This window comes from Meles meles, chromosome 15 (genome assembly GCF_922984935.1).
Source record: "Meles meles chromosome 15, mMelMel3.1 paternal haplotype, whole genome shotgun sequence".
In the NCBI taxonomy this organism is placed as follows: domain Eukaryota; kingdom Metazoa; phylum Chordata; class Mammalia; order Carnivora; family Mustelidae; genus Meles; species Meles meles.
This window is the reverse complement of record NC_060080.1, coordinates 53,807,917-53,824,897: the sequence shown is the minus strand read 5'-3', so window position 1 is coordinate 53,824,897 and position 16,981 is coordinate 53,807,917. Positions and strand designations below refer to the sequence as shown.

At 45.1% G+C, this 16,981-nt stretch overlaps 1 protein-coding gene across 1 annotated transcript in view; it reads left to right on the top strand.

Annotated features, from left to right (window-relative positions):
* Window positions 1–16,596, top strand: part of MXD1 (MAX dimerization protein 1) — a 28,008-nt gene extending 11,412 nt beyond the window's left edge. Inside the window, exons 4-6 of the mRNA XM_045979070.1 lie at window positions 10,102–10,216; window positions 11,805–11,964; window positions 12,218–16,596. Coding sequence (XP_045835026.1) covers window positions 10,102–10,216; window positions 11,805–11,964; window positions 12,218–12,405 — 463 coding nt within the window. The 3' untranslated portion in view covers window positions 12,406–16,596. The remainder of the gene's footprint in view (window positions 1–10,101; window positions 10,217–11,804; window positions 11,965–12,217) is intronic.
* Window positions 16,597–16,981: the final 385 nt, after the last annotated feature.

The following is a 16,981-nucleotide window of genomic DNA, read 5'->3' as shown; positions in this document are numbered from 1 at the left end:
ACATCACTGTTGTGTTCCCATTGTAATTACTAATTAACTCTTGTTAGAATATAGGAAAATTTTGAATCTTGTTGTTGTATATGGCTTTGTTGATGATAATTCATCTGTTTTCTGGGAATTCCTCTGGTCTCAATGCCTTTCAGTAGCACTTCAGCAAATGGACACTGACTGCATATAACCCGTAGTCAGTGGGTCAGGAGTCAGGTGCTAGGTTGGACTTTTTTCAAAAGAAGGCTCTGGGATCTTCTTTAATAATAGACACTCGTTTTTCTGGAATGGTACATATGCAGGCCTTGCTGGAATTAGGTAGCTAGCTGGTCTAGAGAGATTACCTCTGCTAGAGTCTTCTGACCCCATGACAAAAGATTTTTGTGTGCGCTCTGTGGGGAGGACTCAGCAGCCTGATCTAAGCTATTATTTTCATTTGGTCTAACAGTATTTCAGTGGCCTCTGGTCTGGTATGAGAAACCCCTGCAATCAGGTCTCTTCTGGCAGGATATTCTAATTAATTGCAGGTCCCTATCATTATTTCCACTTTCCAAATGGCCAAGCTCGTCCTATCGGAAGAGGGTAGGGGTGTAACATTTGCTTCGGGCCCAAGCTGTGGTAGGCATTGCGCCACTCCTGCTGTTTCTGAACTTTCTCGACCACATTCAGATTTCACTCTAGGATGTTGTAACGAATCCGCATTGCTTTGTTGCCACATGGGGCTAAGGGCACGGCCTGGTTGTTACAAAGAAGGGATGTAGTTATCAGTGTGCAGATCTGGCCTACATTGATGGTGTGGAAGAACACCCAGATTTGTACCTCTAGAATCTGTCTTTCTTGGACTATACCTCTTGGATAGATGGCATCTGCCCTTGGAAAAACTTGGAGAAAAGACCTATGCTGCTTATTCAACTGATTTCCAGTGTCCGCTGGAGCACTGGGGGCACTGCCTGACTTTTTGTCGTAAGCATTAATAGTCAAAGGGTGAGAAAGCTAGCAGGTACTAGCCATGATATGTATTGTGTCCATTTTTAAAATTGGTCTCTAGAAAGGACATATTAATGAATAGACTATGTATTTCATACTTTTAATGGAGAAATGATCTTATAACTTCAAAATGTAGCCACCATGAATTGCTATTTATGCCTTGTTCCTCAAGTGACCTGTTCCCATACTGCTAGCATATAGAAGTATCTCTTTGATAAAGATTCCTTATCACAATTATCAAAAATCTTCAAAACCTTCCTAGGTTCTAATTAAGTTGGTAATAGTGATGCATCTGGCAATTATTTATAAAGGGATCATTTTTGGGAAAGGAGAGTCCTTTTTTTCCCCTCAAAGCATGACCTGTAGTCTTCACCTGGACCTTTTGTTTGACCAGGTTTGGGGTTAAGAACCCCAAATGTGGAGGAAGGATCTCTTGTGACCTGTAATCACTTTTAGGGAGTAATTTTTGACCCCATGAGATGATTTGTTTCTTCTTATTCTATACTAAACCTTTTCTTCTCACTGTACAGCTCATACGTAGCATATCTGCAATTTTTTTAAACCTCCAATTATCCTGTAGAATTTATGAAGCTATTGAATTGGCTAAATCTGTGCCCATACAAAGCTAGGAAATAAGATGGTGAAACTTTACAGTTAAATCGGCTATTGTTTATTGTTTGCTTTTTTTTCCTTTGGTGAAGAATATGAAGCCCAGTTTTAATGGAAAGTAGTATTCAGTGAGATAACCGTGTATCTTTGTTAGGTAGGGCTTTTCCCAAGGAGAAGGGACATGGATTGCCTAAGATAACCAGATTCTATTCTCAGATCAGCAACTGCAGATACATTGTTATTTCTGGGCTCCAGTGGGTTAACGTGAAATGAAAGTCTTGATCTTTCCCATTATTTGGTAATGAAAGAACACTTGGCTATGTAGGAAGTCTGTGTGTGAATGAATGAAGAAATGAATGTGATCTATTTGGAAAGGGAAAAAATCAGGTTCTGATGTTCTATGGAAGCTTGACACCTTTTTTTTTTTTAGATTTTATTTATGTATTTGACAGAGATCTCAAGTAGGCAGAGAGGCAGGCAGAGAGAGCAAGGAGGAAGCAGGCTCCCTGCTGAGCAGAGAGCCCGATGCGGGGCTCGATCCCAGGACCCTGGGATCATGACCTGAGCCGAAGGCAGAGGCTTTAACCCACTGAGCCACCCAGGCGCCCCAGCTTGACACCTTTTAAGTCAAGATACGGGTGAGGGAAAAGAAAGAATAGGCTTTGTAGAGGGCAAAGGGGTGCCTGTTCTAGAACTTTTGGTGAGAGCTACTATTTGTCATAGCCTGAAGGTAGTTCAGATCAATAATTCTTCAATAATTTGTTTACTTTTGCTGTCCAACTAAATTTTAAGAAGCACCAAGGCAGGGACTTGATCTAACTCAGCATTGTATCCAAGCACCTGTGAAAGTAGCAGTACACAGTAATCCTCCTTGGGAAATGCAGGTGGAGTAAATGAATGAAAGAGTCGAGTGTATGTTTCCAGATTTCCACCTGTGAACTAACTTATCTACCCCCTTCACTGGCTGCCATCCTGTACACTCTGTTCTCGCCTTCTAATTCTTTGTGTCCTGTCCTACACCTGACTATGAAAGGAAAGCATTCAGTTAGACCTTCGGTTTAAAAAAAAAAAAAAAGTCTCTGACAGTAGTCCTCCCTTACCACGCAGACATGCACGTATGCCCCGTTGGATACCATTCCCACTCCTACCACGTTCAAGTCAGGAAGAACTTCTTGGGTAGCCTAGCAAATTCAGGAGCACTGTCAGATGGCACAGTCTACTTCTGCTCTTACTCTTTTTCTCAGTTTACTCCCCAGTTGACAATTTGCTGGCCTGAGAGGGAGAGAGACATGGATAGACTAGAGGGACCTTAAGTCTGGGGGCAGAAATAAAGAGAGAAGCATTTAGAACTTTCTATATTTTTTAGATTTTATTTATTTATTTGACAGCACAAGTAGACAGAGCAGCAGACAGAGGGAGAGGGAGAAGCAGGCTGTCCGCTGAGCAGGGAGCCCGATGTGGGGCTTAATCCCAGGACCCTGGATCATGACCTGAGCCAAAGGCAGACGCTTAACCGACTGAGCACCCAGGCACCCCGCATTCAGAACTGTCTTAAGAGTGTGCTGGCTGGGGGGCGCCTGGGTGGCTCAGTGGATTAAGCCGCTGCCTTCGGCTCAGGTCATGATCTCGGGGTCCTGAGATCGAGCCCCACGTCGGGCTCTCTGCTTCGCAGGGAGCCTGCTTCCTCCTCTCTCTCTCTCTCTGTCAAATAAATAAAATAAAATCTTTAAAAAAAAAAAAAAAAGTGTGCTGGCTGGCCCGGGTGCCTTCTGTCAGTGCCCAAGCTCTGGTATGTATTAGTGCCTCAAGCAGCCCAGAGCCGCCTCATTAATGACTACTTTTCACTTGGGTATTTCATTTTCCATAATTCATGGCTGACAAGATTTAAGGAAAATGGACAACAGTGTGCTATCAAACGGACAACAGTGTGCTAAATATGAAATATAAATATTTTATAGTTAAATATTTAATACATTTGGAATTTAGTTTGATGTCCGTCTCCCTACTTCTCTGTTTTCTCAATAATTCATTCCTTTCCCAAGGATTTGCAGTGTTACCTCTGTTATATGTTAAATTTATACCTATATCTTCAGTCTGTTTCTGGGAATTTTTTATTCTGTTCACTTGATTTGTGCATTCCTGTATTTTTTAATTAAAGCTTTATAATACAATTTAGTATCTGGTATAGCACATTCCTCTTCATTCTTCTTTTTCAAAAATCTGGCAATCCCTTATATATGTGTTCTTCTAGATGGAGTTTAGACTCCTGTAGAGTCTAAACTCTACATGAGTCCCAGCATTAAGAAGAACACTTAGGATTTTTTTTTCCTGGAATTAGGTTTAATTTGTAGACAGACTTGGGCAACATCGGCATCTTTGCTTTTAAGTTTCATATCTAGGAGGGTGCCACTGTTTTCCATTTCCTCATATTTTCTTATGTATCTCAGCTTTCCTTCCAAAGCTGTTTTAAGTTCATTCTTAAATATGCTCTCCTTTCTTCTTGCTGTTGTTTGAGAGAGATGGTAGGTGCTTTGGCTGTAGACAGCACACCCAGAGATGAGCTTGGCTTTCCAAGGTCAGTATTTGCAGCTCTGTTTTCTTTGGGCTGTTGAAGGGCAGCGGGAGCAGGGAGGGTCGGGTGCTCTTCAGCGCCCCCCGCCCCAGCCTTGGGCTCCCTTCTACCCAACACTACATGACATGTGGCCAAGAAGTTTTTTCTTTTGCATGCATTAGCTTTATAAGATCCTTGCTGAGTTTTTGAATTTTTTAAATTCCAGTATAGTTAACATAGTGTAATAATTAGTTTCAGGTGTACAATATGACTGATTCAGCACTTCCACACATCGCCCAGTATCCCTCCCAAGTGCCCTCCTTAATGCCCCTTGCCGGTTTCCCCCATCCCCCACCCACCTCTTCTCTGGTAACCGGAGGTTGGTTCTCTCTAGTTAAGAGACTGGTTCTGGGTTTGCCTCTTTTTTCTTTTTTTCCTTTGCTCGTTTGTTTTGTTTAAACTCCACATGTGAGTGAAGTCATACAGTATTTGTCTTTCTCTTATTTCACTTAGCATTATACTCTCAAGCTCCATCCACGCTATTGCAAAGGAAGATTTCATTCTTAGGGTAGAATAATACTGTGTCGTGTGTATATTTATGCCGCATCTTCCTTATCCGTTCATCTGTCCACGGACACTTGAGCTGCTGCCATACTTGGGCTGTTGGAGAGAATGCTGCTGTTTATAAGTTGTTTTGAATTAGTGTTCAGTTGTTTTGTTCCAGTAGTGCGATTGCTGGATCATAGGGTAGCTCTATTTTTAACTTGAGGAAACTCCACACTTTTCCACAGTGGCTGCACCAGTTTGCATTCCCACCAGCAGTGTAAGAGGGTTCCTTTTTCTCCACGTCTTCGCCCCCACTTGTTGTGCTTTTTATTTTAGCCATTCTGAGATGTGAGGTGGTGATGAGTGAGGTCAGGCACCTTTCCATGTGTCTGTTGGCCATCTGTAGGTCTTCTTTGGAGAAATGTCCATTCCTGTCTTCTCCCCATTTTTAATTGGATTATATTTTTTGGGTGGTGTTGTATCAGCTCTTTTTATATTTTGGGTACTAGCTCTTTATTGGATATGCCATTTGCAAATATCTCCTCCCATTTAGTAGGTTGCTTTTGTTGATGGTCTCCTTCACTGTCCTTGATTTTTTTTTTTTTAAGATTTTATTTATTTGACAGACAGAAATCACAAGTAGGCAGAGAGTCAGGCACAGAGAGAGGGGGAGGCAGGCTCGCTGCCGAGCAGAGAGCCCGATGTGGGGCTCAATCCTAGGACCCTAGGATCATGACCTGAGCCAAAGGCAGAAGCTTTAACCCACTGAGCCACCCAGGCACTCCTTGATTTTTTTTTTTTTAATGTAAAAATAGTATCTTTAGCATAAGCAAGATCTGTATTGCCATAGAAAATAGGTTACAAGTGTTTTCTTTAAGGAAGACTTGGATTTTTACCAGATAGCCTCTATCTACCTAGTGAGACACTTTGAGTCCCCTTTTGATTTTCGGAGGAATATTATAGTGCTATCCAAATCTGTTTGTTCCCTGTAATTATTGGTCTACAGAAGAAGCTAGAATTGAAAGAATAACAGCTACCACATAGCGAGCACTCCTGTCAGACCCTGGCCAGGGACTTCCATACCTTGTCCCAGTTAATACACCGGTGCTGTCAGGCGTGGTGTTCCTGTCTGCTGCTGAGGAAGCTGGTGCCACATGGAGTGAAGGGATTGGCGCAGGGTCACCCAGGAAGTCAGTGGCAAAGCCAAGATCCCAAATCTTTGCTCTTATGTACTATGCTGGCATTTGGTTTTATGGTGACTATTACAAGAACTAAAAACAAAAGTAGAATTTGAGATCCTTTTCAAAATCTTAACTGAAGAAAAACTGTAGTTTGTATCTAGTTTAGATATCCCTAGTCACAGGGCACACTGGATTCTGAGCATTACTGATTATAGCTCAGATCAAAGATTGGTCTCTTTATGCCACTATAGACCAAAGGTGTATCTGTCCCTTCAGAATAATTAAAGCAGTATTTCTGAAGAGTCAGCACATGAAGTTTGTCAAAGTTTATGACCTAGGAACAAAGCAGTTGGATAGGCACAAACAGAACAGGTAGCTGGGAGCAGGAGGGAGCCAGGACTTGGCACAACCCTCTTCTCCTGGGGGCAGGGAGCTAGGAGGCAGCTCTTGGCAACCGGAAGGGGACTGGCTGAAGAAGATGGGCCGGGAGGAGGTCTCAGTCGGGAGCAGACTGGGGTATGGAGTAGCTTCCTGTTAAGTACGTGTGGCAGAACCTCTGCTGGTTCCCCAGGGGGGAGTTAGACCTGGTTCAAAACGGGACACTGCCTCCTTGAGGACCGCAGCTCTGGCCAGGGGAGTAGTCCGGACTGGGGAGGAAGAGCTGAGGCAGGTGATTGTGTTACTTGCTCTAGATCTCGTTGCTTCCTGGGTGCTCTCAAGGCCGGCTGAGGGGTTCCAGATCCCGGGTGCAGCGTGCCCGTGTGTGTCTCAGGGTTGAGGAGCCTCAAGGGCAGCTTTTACAGAGGGGTCTGTTGGCTTGTTTATCTGGTTCGGGAGTCGGTTTTGGCTATTACATGACAGAACTGAGCCCACTCCATAGACCTCACCCCTCCGCTGTGGTTGGCCCAGGTGCCAGCCTGGGGATGTCTGCACGAAGTTGGGCAGGGCAGCCATTGGGCACTTGAGGAGGCCAAGGCAGGCACTACCAAAGACAGAAGTTGGCTTTGGATCTCGACAAAATTATGGGGAAAGCTCTGGTCTTATTTTCATAGAACCAGGCCAAAAAAACCACTCAATGTACACGTATTATCCTTAGCTTGAATTAGTCAAATGGCTTATTTCTAGTTTCACAACTTGAAGTGTTCTTTGGAAAAACCCACATTTGGGTAGTGAGAATTATACTTTTCTGGGCTAGACTCCCTATAGAACTAGAAATGACGATGCACAATGAATACTGTTACACTGAAAATAAAAAAAAGAAATGACGATGCATGGAAAGATGACTTTATTATATTTTTATCAGTAGACAAACTTCCTAAAAATTTACATACTCATATTTGCAGATAAACCCACATCATAAAATGACTAATAGGACTCTGTTCTGAATCATGCTGTCTTTGCAGGTAACAAGTTAAACTGAAAAATGTCTACATCTAATTTTTGAACGTTTTTTCCTAACTTGACAATTTGTTTGTAAACTTCGGGAGAAATAATTTGGATAACTGTATAATTGACTTTACCTTCTCATGGTGTTTCTTATATGATCTGTGTTCATGACTCTTCTTGAATGTTACCATCCAAGGTGAACAGGTCCGTTTTACACACAGGTTCTGCTTTGCGTTTTCCCTCCTGCAGTGGTAGGTGGAGCAAACCTGTAATGGGACCCTTTGCTTGTGGCCCTTCCACATGGACAGGGTTTCACGGCAAGTGGAAGTCTTATCAAAGAGTAAGGCATTTTTGTGCCATTAAATCTTCCTAACTCAAGAGCAAATGTTGTGCTCTTCAAGTCTGTCCAGGCTTCAAGGGCCCTCGGAGAGTCTAGGACAGCTCCTCTGAGAGCTAGACAAGGAAGGAGGCGTGGAAGCTGATGAGACACGGGCTCATCAGGCTGTCTGATGCACCATTTGTTAGGTCTGCCTTGGGAGGAACATCCCGAAGTCTTTGTATGAAGGGTGTGAAGGGACTTCCTAGGTCGTTATCATACATATGGACCTCTTGGAGCTTTCTGAAACCATTTTCACTTTCGCTAATACGGTCAAAAATTTTAAGTGGCAAGGGGAGCAAATTAAGCTTTAAGGTTGTCTCCCAGTTCAGCTGGTAGCCTCCCAGGCTCCCTGAAACTCTGCTCTGGGTGGTTGTGTGTGGGCTGTGGGCACGTATCTAAAACCCCAGGAGCCGGAGCACTGTTGAAGGAGCAGAGGTGGAGTAGAGATGGACTGTGTCCTCCAGAAGCTTACAGTCTAGTTGAATAGTGATGTAACCCACTCAGCAGACATTTATTAAGGAATTAGGAGGGAGAGGCACCATAGTAACTCAGCAGTGATTAAGCGGCAGTCCAACCTTCTGAGGAGTTTGCGATGAATGAGTGGTTAAGTAGCAAATACCAAATGATTCCAGCAGAACAGTGAACGTCCCCTTGACTAGTATAAACCAGTAAGTACTCAGAAAGTGGAGGAATCATGATGGGTTGGAATGGCCTGTGAAGGCTTTTAGGATGTGGTAGGCTGAGGCAAAAACTCTGAATCCTGGGTGTTTCTCCCACTCGTGGGATCTGCTAGGTTCCCAAATAAAGCACAAAGAAATGAAGTGTTGGGCGCCTGGGTGGCTCAGTGGTTTAGGCCGCTGCCTTCGGCTCAGGTCATGATCTCGGGGTCCTGGGATCGAGTCCCGAATCGGGCTCTCTGCTCGGCAGGGAGCCTGCTTCCCTCTCACTCTCTCTGCCTGCCTCTCTGCCTGCTTGTGATCTCTGTCAAATAAATAAATAAAATCTTTAAAAAAAAAAAAAAGAAATGAAGTGTTAATTTCCAAAACTCTTATCAGTCAGTGACTAAAGGTCCTCTCCTTTTTTTTTTTTTTATTTATTTATCTGACACGGGGAGAGAGAGAGAGAGAGAGATCACAAGTAGAGCAGCAGGCAAAGAGAGAGGGGGAAGCAGGCTCCCTGCGGAGCAGAGAGCCCGATGCGGGGCTGGATCGCAGGACCCTGAGACCATGACCTGAGCCGAAGGCAGTGGCTTAACCCACTGAGCCACCCAGGCGCCCCTAAAGGTCCTCTCTTGAAGGGCTCACTGCGGCTTCCGCCTCCTCCGGGCTTTCTCCCTTCCCACTCTGTCCCACTGCACCTCTGAGCCCCCTCCAGCGCCCAAATGTGGTTATCTGTAGCTGTTCTGCATGGCTGTGTAGTGTAGCAATGCTTATGATGTGCTTGCTCATTTTTTTTTAAAGATTTCATTTATTTATTTGACAGACAGAGATCACAAGTAGCCAGGGAGGCAGGCAGAGAGAGAGGGGGAAGCAGGCTCCCCGCTGAGCAGAGAGCCCAATGTGGGGCTCCATCCCAGGACCCTGAGATCATGACCCAAGCTGAAGGCAGAGGCTCAACCCACTAAGCCACCCAGGCGCCCCTCATTTTCTTTAATGTACTTTTTGAACAGTTTACATAGTTGAAAAGCCAAAAGATACAAGTCATTCAGTAAATATTACCTTATCCCCACCGCTTCCCTGACTTCTCTCTCCTTGCTGTTAGATTAGTTTCTTACTTATTGTTCAAGATTTTATGTCTATAGAAAAAAACACAATTACTTTTCCTCTGTTTTGTCCAGAGATGGCCTGTTGTATGCATGGTATGGTATCTTGCTTTTCCTCATTTCACAATGTATCTGAGAATTCTTTCCTGGTAGTAAGTAGAGCACATTCTGGTTCTTTTCATAGCTGCGTAGTATTCCACCGGATAGCTACACGATAATTTTTTTAACCAGGTCTCAATGTTAGTGACTTACATGGATTTGATCTTTGCTATTCTAAAGCAAGCTGTAATGAGTAACCACACAGGCCATTCACGTGTGTTAATGCTACATACAGCAGTGCTCAAGTTCTAGTGGCCCATGAATAATGGGAAAAGAGGAAGTATGGGTTGAAAGGATTCAAACCCTGGCATGTGCTGTCAGGTCACATCCAAACCCAGAAACTTTGGAGATAACCTGACAAATATGACTAATAAGAGTAGATCTTGGTCCCTTCCCTAACACCTGTATTATAAAGAGATGAGAAAACCCCAGTTTGGGCTTCTCTGTGGCTTTCACCAGAGTTGTCCAATGTCCAAAGATGTTTGTTTGACCAGAGGTCATTGGTGGCATCGGCCTGGGCCTGGGCAACTTCCTACACTTTTAGAACTTGTTCTTCGAGCGCCTTCTGGCCCACTGTGAAATTCTCAATGCTACTGTGACCTTGTTTTTGTAGGCGGGCCCATCTTCGCTTGTGCCTGGAGAAGTTGAAGGGGCTAGTTCCGCTTGGGCCAGAATCGAACCGACACACTACGTTGAGTTTATTGACAAAAGCCAAATTGCACATAAAGGTAAGAAGATCCTTGGGATTCATTTTTAGCTTTACCTGTCCATTAAGGATTTGTCTGCTGATGTGGGATAGCAAATGTGTATCATCCTCCAGCCTGCCTCTTTGATCTCAGGCATCCCAAACTGAACATGTCCAGACCCCAACTCAGTATTTCTCACCCCTGTGTAACAGCAGTTAAAGGGTCCTCTAATTATCCATTTGATTAAGCCAGAAACTCAGGGTCAACCTTGCTAGCCCTTGCTCTGTTAGCCATATCTGAGTCCTCTCCAAGACCTAACTATTTCACAGACTAACTCCCATTTCACCCTACCATCTACTGCATCCTACCATCTACTCCTCAGAGGCCTCCCTGTATTCCTCTAGCTGCCTCTGAGCTAAGCTCTGTGCTTCCCAAGCGTAATCCTTCCAAAGCCCAAGTCAGCATGTCACCCAGTTAAAATTCTTCAGTGGCTCAGGGCAGACTATCAGCAGGCCTGCCCCAGGCTGCATGACCTGGCCCTCACCTGCCTGTACAGTGGCATTTTGGGCCCTGTGCCCTTTCAGCCCCTTGCACTTGTCATGCTCTCTAACCACAGGGCCTTTGTACGTGCTGTTCCCTCTGGTTGGTATGTTTTCTCCTCCCTTCTTCACCTAGTTAACTTCTTGTCATCCTTTAGATCTCAACACAGGTATCACTAGCTCAGGGAAGCCTTTCTCGACCTGCTTACGTCCTTCCTGCCACAGTTGAGCTATTATTGGATATCTCTCTCTCTTAGCACTTATCACAGTTGTCATCTGACCATGGTTTGTGTGACTGTTTGGTTGTCTCCATTGTCGGAGGAGGAGATGAGGTCTTTGCGCTCACCTTGTATCCCTAGCACCTCCCAGAGGGTCTGAAACAGTCCGCATGTAGCACGTAGCTTGAAGAGCAGAAGGTGAGAGAGTAGAGTGGTAGTCAGACCGCCACCAGCTACAGCCAGAACTCACTGTTTAGCAATAACCCTTTAGTCACTGTTGGACAAATGTCTCCTTAATTATGGTTAGTGGCCTGCCTTCATGACAGTTCTGGAGGGAAAAAGAACCTCTGTCTAGAGCAACATAACCACACTTAAACAGATTCATAAAAACAAGTGGTCTTCGGAAATGCGTTTAAGATCTTATGTTGGACAGTTTGGAATGAGGACTTGCAAAGACTGCTTCCTGCTACTGAACAGAAGTTAATTGAGATCTGGAATAACTCAGGTGTTATCATTAGAACACGGAACTGACAAACCCTCCTTCTGCACGGCCGTGTCACAGCTCCCAGAGAGTGGTGTGCAGGGTGTCCCCACAGCCCTGGGGGGCTGGTAGCTCTTCCCCGGCATTAGAGGGGCCGAGCTCAGCCCCCAGATCCCTACCTGTGACCGTGCAGGTAGCCACGCAAGGTTGGTGCCGCGGAGCATAGCCAAAGGCAGGAGGCCCCCATCCTGCCCTGGGAGAAGCGAGACGAGAGACACCAGAGGGCTTCCGAGGAGAGCCGGCCTGTCGCGGGGCTCGAAGGCAAGATGCAGAGTCCTTGCCCATTTGGAAGTTGGCCTACGGGCCCCAACAGCTCCCCCTTTGACTTGCAGAAACTTGAAGATTGTGACAGAAAAGCCATTCACCAAATAGACCAGCTTCAGCGAGAGCAGCGGCACCTGAAGCGGCAGCTGGAGAAGCTGGGCATCGAGAGGATACGGATGGACAGCATCGGCTCCACTGTCTCCTCGGAGCGCTCGGACTCCGACAGGGGTGAGCACTGCCGTGTGTGTGTGTGTGTGTGTGTGTGTGTGTGTGTGTCCCCAGAGGCCACACCAGGGAGGAACAGAGACCTGGCCCACTTGAGCTGTTGCGATGTCCAATCACTGGACCCCCAGTGACGAGTCCCTCTTCCCTCCTCTCACTCCAGCTGGGGCTCCAGTGCAGGGCTGGTGGGGCTGGCTTGGTGGTTGGGCCGGAGCATCCCAGGGCGCGCCTCCACCCGTGTCTCTTGACCTCCCCACAGAAGAGATCGACGTGGACGTTGAAAGCACAGACTATCTCACAGGCGACTTGGACTGGAGCAGCAGCAGCGTGAGCGACTCGGACGAGCGGGGCAGCATGCAGAGCCTGGGCAGTGACGAGGGCTACTCCAGCTCCAGCATGAAGAGAATAAAGCTCCAGGACAATCACAAGACGTGTCTGGGCCTCTGAGAGCGCGGGGTCGCCACGGCTGCCTCCCGGAGGGCTCTGCCGGCCAAGCGGATTAGGTAGCGTATCAGACCCAACCACAGTCCCCTTGCACGTCAGCCTCCGTGTACCACCTGTACCAGAACCAGCTCTGTAAACGTTTTCCAGGAAGTGCTTAGGATGGTGGGTTTCTGATTGCATCCACTAGTTTCTCTTTCTCTCCATAAAAATCCGTCTGCCAGCCTGTACATTCCAATCACTCTGAAGCACCCAAGAATTCTCAGACCGAATAAGCAACTTTCACCGCCCAGCACTCTCCCCCGCTTATTTACTGTCCCCGGGTAGTCTAGCATACCTGTCTTAAAGTTTTCTGGCTATGTTACTCACCTAGCAGGAATGTCGGAATGGGTCTTGTGCTTAGGAAATGGAAGGAAACAAACTTTTAAAGTTGAGATCCTGATCTCAGAACTCCAAAGTAAGCTTTGAAAGCGGCATTTAAGAGCACTTCACCGTGGACCTCACCCCAGTGAGGAGTCAGGAACACCTCCAGAAAACACACCCTTCACCCGCCCCCCTGTGCTCACCCTGCCCCGCCCCCAGCCGCGTGTGGATGGGAGCAGTAGTTCTCGCCTGGAAGTGGACACCGTGCTAGAGCACGTCTTTGGGGTCGCCACAGCTCATGCAAGCTCCGGCAGCGTTTGTTGTCACAAACAAGACGGTACAATCTCTTTGTGTGCGATGTTCTTGGGACCGCGCTGCATACTGCTATCCCAAGGCACGTTTTTTCCCTCAAAGTTTGTTATGCTACTTGTCTCTGGAACATTTTTTTTTCCTACCTCAGAGATAAATGAGATCTCCATTTCCCACTTAACACAAAGTGATTATGCCTTTTTTCCACCCCCAAATAAGTGACGTTGGGTCCAACTCTAACCTATTTTCCTATTTAACTTTCAGCAATAACTGAGCTTTGGCGCTAGCTGAGCTAGTGTCCATCATCAGTGAAAGGAAAAGTCCACTTTTCTACCCTGTGTTGCAGGTGAACAGGAGGGGATGGTACAGTGTTATTAGAATTCCTCTCCTTATTTTTGGATACACCCAGAAACTTCTTTATGGAGGCTTCTGGGGTTGCTAGTTTAAAAGGCTGATCTTTCTTTCTGGTTATGATTTCTCCCTCAAGTGGTCTCCCACTTTGTAGCATTTTTATTTAAGCTAAAACAGAGCACATGTATATGTACATAAGACACATTAAATCTATAAATACTATTTATTCATTTTATATAAACTAATGTAATGGAAAACAAATTCTTATGACTTTGTGCTTTTATAGATGTTCTAGAAACTTTGTATGTAGGTATCTACAAAATTGGTTCATTCCCCTTAATATTTTTGCATTCATATTTTTGAGGTCGAGGTTTTCAGCCTCTGGCAAATCTTTTTCATTGAATTTGAACCATTTGTAAAACCTGTGACGCTGAAACCGAGTGTGTGTCACAAAGTGACAAGAACATTCCTAAAATCCACAGACGCACTGCAACCTAAGGGCTCCATGGCTGAAGCAGCAGTGGGCGGGGGGCCGTCCCGAGCCCCCACCGCCTGCGGTCTCTGGCCCCCCAGCCTCGCCTCGCCTCCAGCGCCTCCACCTTCTACACAACTCAGAGTTCAAACGCGCTCCACGCGGAAGCTCATTCATTAGAGTGGTCTAAACAAAGCAAGATTACTTTCGTTCTTTCATTTTAATGATTCTAATGTATTAAAATTTTTAATTGGAAATAGTCGATTCTTTAAATGATTCCAAAGTCATCTGTACTTCTGTTTTTGTTTTGTTCTGTTTTGTTTTGTTTTTCCCCTGAATTTCAGCTTTTGGGGGGGTGGGGCGGGGGAGGGAGGGGCAGGTGACACAGAGGATTTTTTTTTTTTTTTTTTTTTTGGAATCTTTTCCAATGACCAGCTGAAGATTTGCACTGAAATACAACTTGTCTGCCTTTTGCATTTTTAAAGCCTGCTTCCTGAATTTAAGCAGAGTGATAGTGTTCAAAGAGCCAGCTCAGCCTGTAACATGTTTGAAAAGATGTATCTGCACTTTGAGGTCCCTTTCGAATGCCATTCGCTAGACCTCTCAAGCGTTTTAATTGCTACATTGAAGCCCATCACAAGGCCAAGATGCTGGATGCCAAATGGCATCGAAAACTCAAGACTTTGGGCAAAGCTGGTGGGCTTGCTTTGGGGGAGGGAAGGGAACAGAATTTGTGTATTTGTTCGATTTAGAAATAAGGCATCTGAGAGATGCCGTTATTTTCTGTGTTTAAGTTAAACTGCATTTTTGTCTTTTGGTTGAAATCTGAAATGTACTGTCCCAATATAAAACAGTAATTATTTGACCTTTGCACTGTTTGTCTGGTCCTTTTCAATTTGACTGCATATATAAATGTGGAAATGGATATATTTTTAATGCACTTGTGACGAACTGACACCAGGGTTAGACCTTACTTTGCAAAAGCTCGAGGTGGACTGAATCGGCATGCCAGCTAAGCCTCTCTCTAACCAAAACTGTAACCTTCAGGACCAGCAAACTCAGCCTGAGGCAGCTACTCCCCTTCCCCACGCGGCTGTCAGCAGCCCTGATTTGCCAACCTGTTCTCTCATTCACTGATCCACCAGCGTGACTGTTCAGAGCTATAAAGTCTTTTTGGTTGTTTTGGGTTTTTTAAAGAAAAACGAAAAACCTTTCTATGAGGGTTGTTGGGGGGAGGGGATGGGCAAGGATAGAAACCCCAGCCTTTAAGACTTTGACAATTGTACGTAACTAGAGATGTGTGTAAATATAGGCACATGCATATTTTTATGTAAAATTGATTTTAAAAGAGAAATCTATACTCTCACCGATACCATTGCAATGCAGATGGGATAAGAAGAGTATGTAGTCCAGTTTTGTGCAGTGAGAAAACTACGTCTGTGTGCTTCTGTGAACAGCCCAGAAAGCCTAGCTTTCTCTGCCCGTTGGCTTAAAACGAACGGCAAAGCACCCAGGGGATTGTATGGGTTTCCTGCTGCTGAGCAAAAATCTTGAATTCTTCAAGGTGCTGCTAGTGACCGCTGACTCCTGTGTCTAGTCACAGACCTAATGCTAGTTTGTGATGCCCTTTGAATCACTATTTTGAGCAGGATCTAAATTCCTCTCCCAGCCTACCCCAGATTCAATTTCAGGGTCAATTCAAAATTGAGCACTGTGGTAGGGCCCTGACCTGGCATTTGGCCCCTGGAGCAGGTTTCTTCTAAGGAAAGCGTGGTCCTCTAACCTCTGCTTATTTTCAAAAGAAACAAAGGGTCCTTACCTGGGTTTCCCATGGGCCTTTCTGATCCGTCCCCGAAGTGGCCAAGAGCAGATCCTGGGCTGTGTGGGGTGAAAAAAAAAAAAAGTGTCAACTAGGTAGGATGGTGGTGCTCAAAATAACTGTCTAGCGGGGTCTTGGGGGGGTTGCGAATGGGCATTATGGGCTTTTTCTTCTTGCCTCTGCCCCATCTTTAAAGAGAAAACTTATTTTTGAAAAGTATATACATACACATTTAGGTTTTTATACCATACTGTACCGGCAAGAATACCACTTTCATTGTGCTTTATAATCTATTCCTGAATCTGTCTTCTCTTCCTTCTCTGCTTGTTTCCCAAGCTTCTTTGCCTTCCTCCTCTACCTACCGTGTGTCAAACCCCAGGAAGTCAACTGCCACAAGGCGATTTCCTGCAGGTCAATCTGGGTTTTGGTTTTGGGTTTTATTGTGTGTGTGGTGGTGTTGTTTTCCTGTGTCTAACTCATGGATTCGGCATGCTTAGGTAGCTGGCTACTGAGTTTTCAAATCCTTTCTGGGAGAAGATGACCCAAAGACCCTTGCAGACGGGGTGGTTTTTCTCATTCAGATCTCTGTGACTATGGGATGTTTTGTTTCGAAGCTATCTGGGGATGGGGAGGGGTGTGTGTGCGATAAGCGATTTATCATGATTTCCTCAAAATTTGTTCCATGGACACTTTTCTTACATTCTTCTGAAAGAAGAAATAACTGTCTGGCACTTCTAGAGTCAGCTCTCGGCTGGCTAAAGAAATTGAGTATCTTTGTCTTCTCTCAAAATCATAAAATGAGAATTAGTGAGGCACCCGATTCTAAGATTTTTCCAAATTTTTGATTTTGATTTCTTACTCTGGGGAGGGTGGTGAGTTGATGGGGCATTCTTCATTTTAGCTTTTACCTGAGAACCAAACTTGCCTTTTACCCCTTGTCCCTAGAATTGGTGCTCTGGGAATATTGCTGTTAACCATCAATGTTGGGGCCATCTTCCTAGTAAACACAGCCTAAACAGGGAGCAGCAGATGAGAGAGTACGGAATTCTGTTTCCAGATGTTTATTTCTTGGTGTAAATATGAAGCCAATGTAAATCCTGTGTCAAGATCTAGAGAATGGTGCTTTTTACTACAGTTAGCACATGCATTTTTAGAACTACTACATGTTTTAGAGAATCTTTGCTGTGTATATGTAAACTTCTGTACTGTTCCACCATTAACAAATAAATTATTTCATTATTAAAGAAATTCTGGTCTTCCTGACGTTT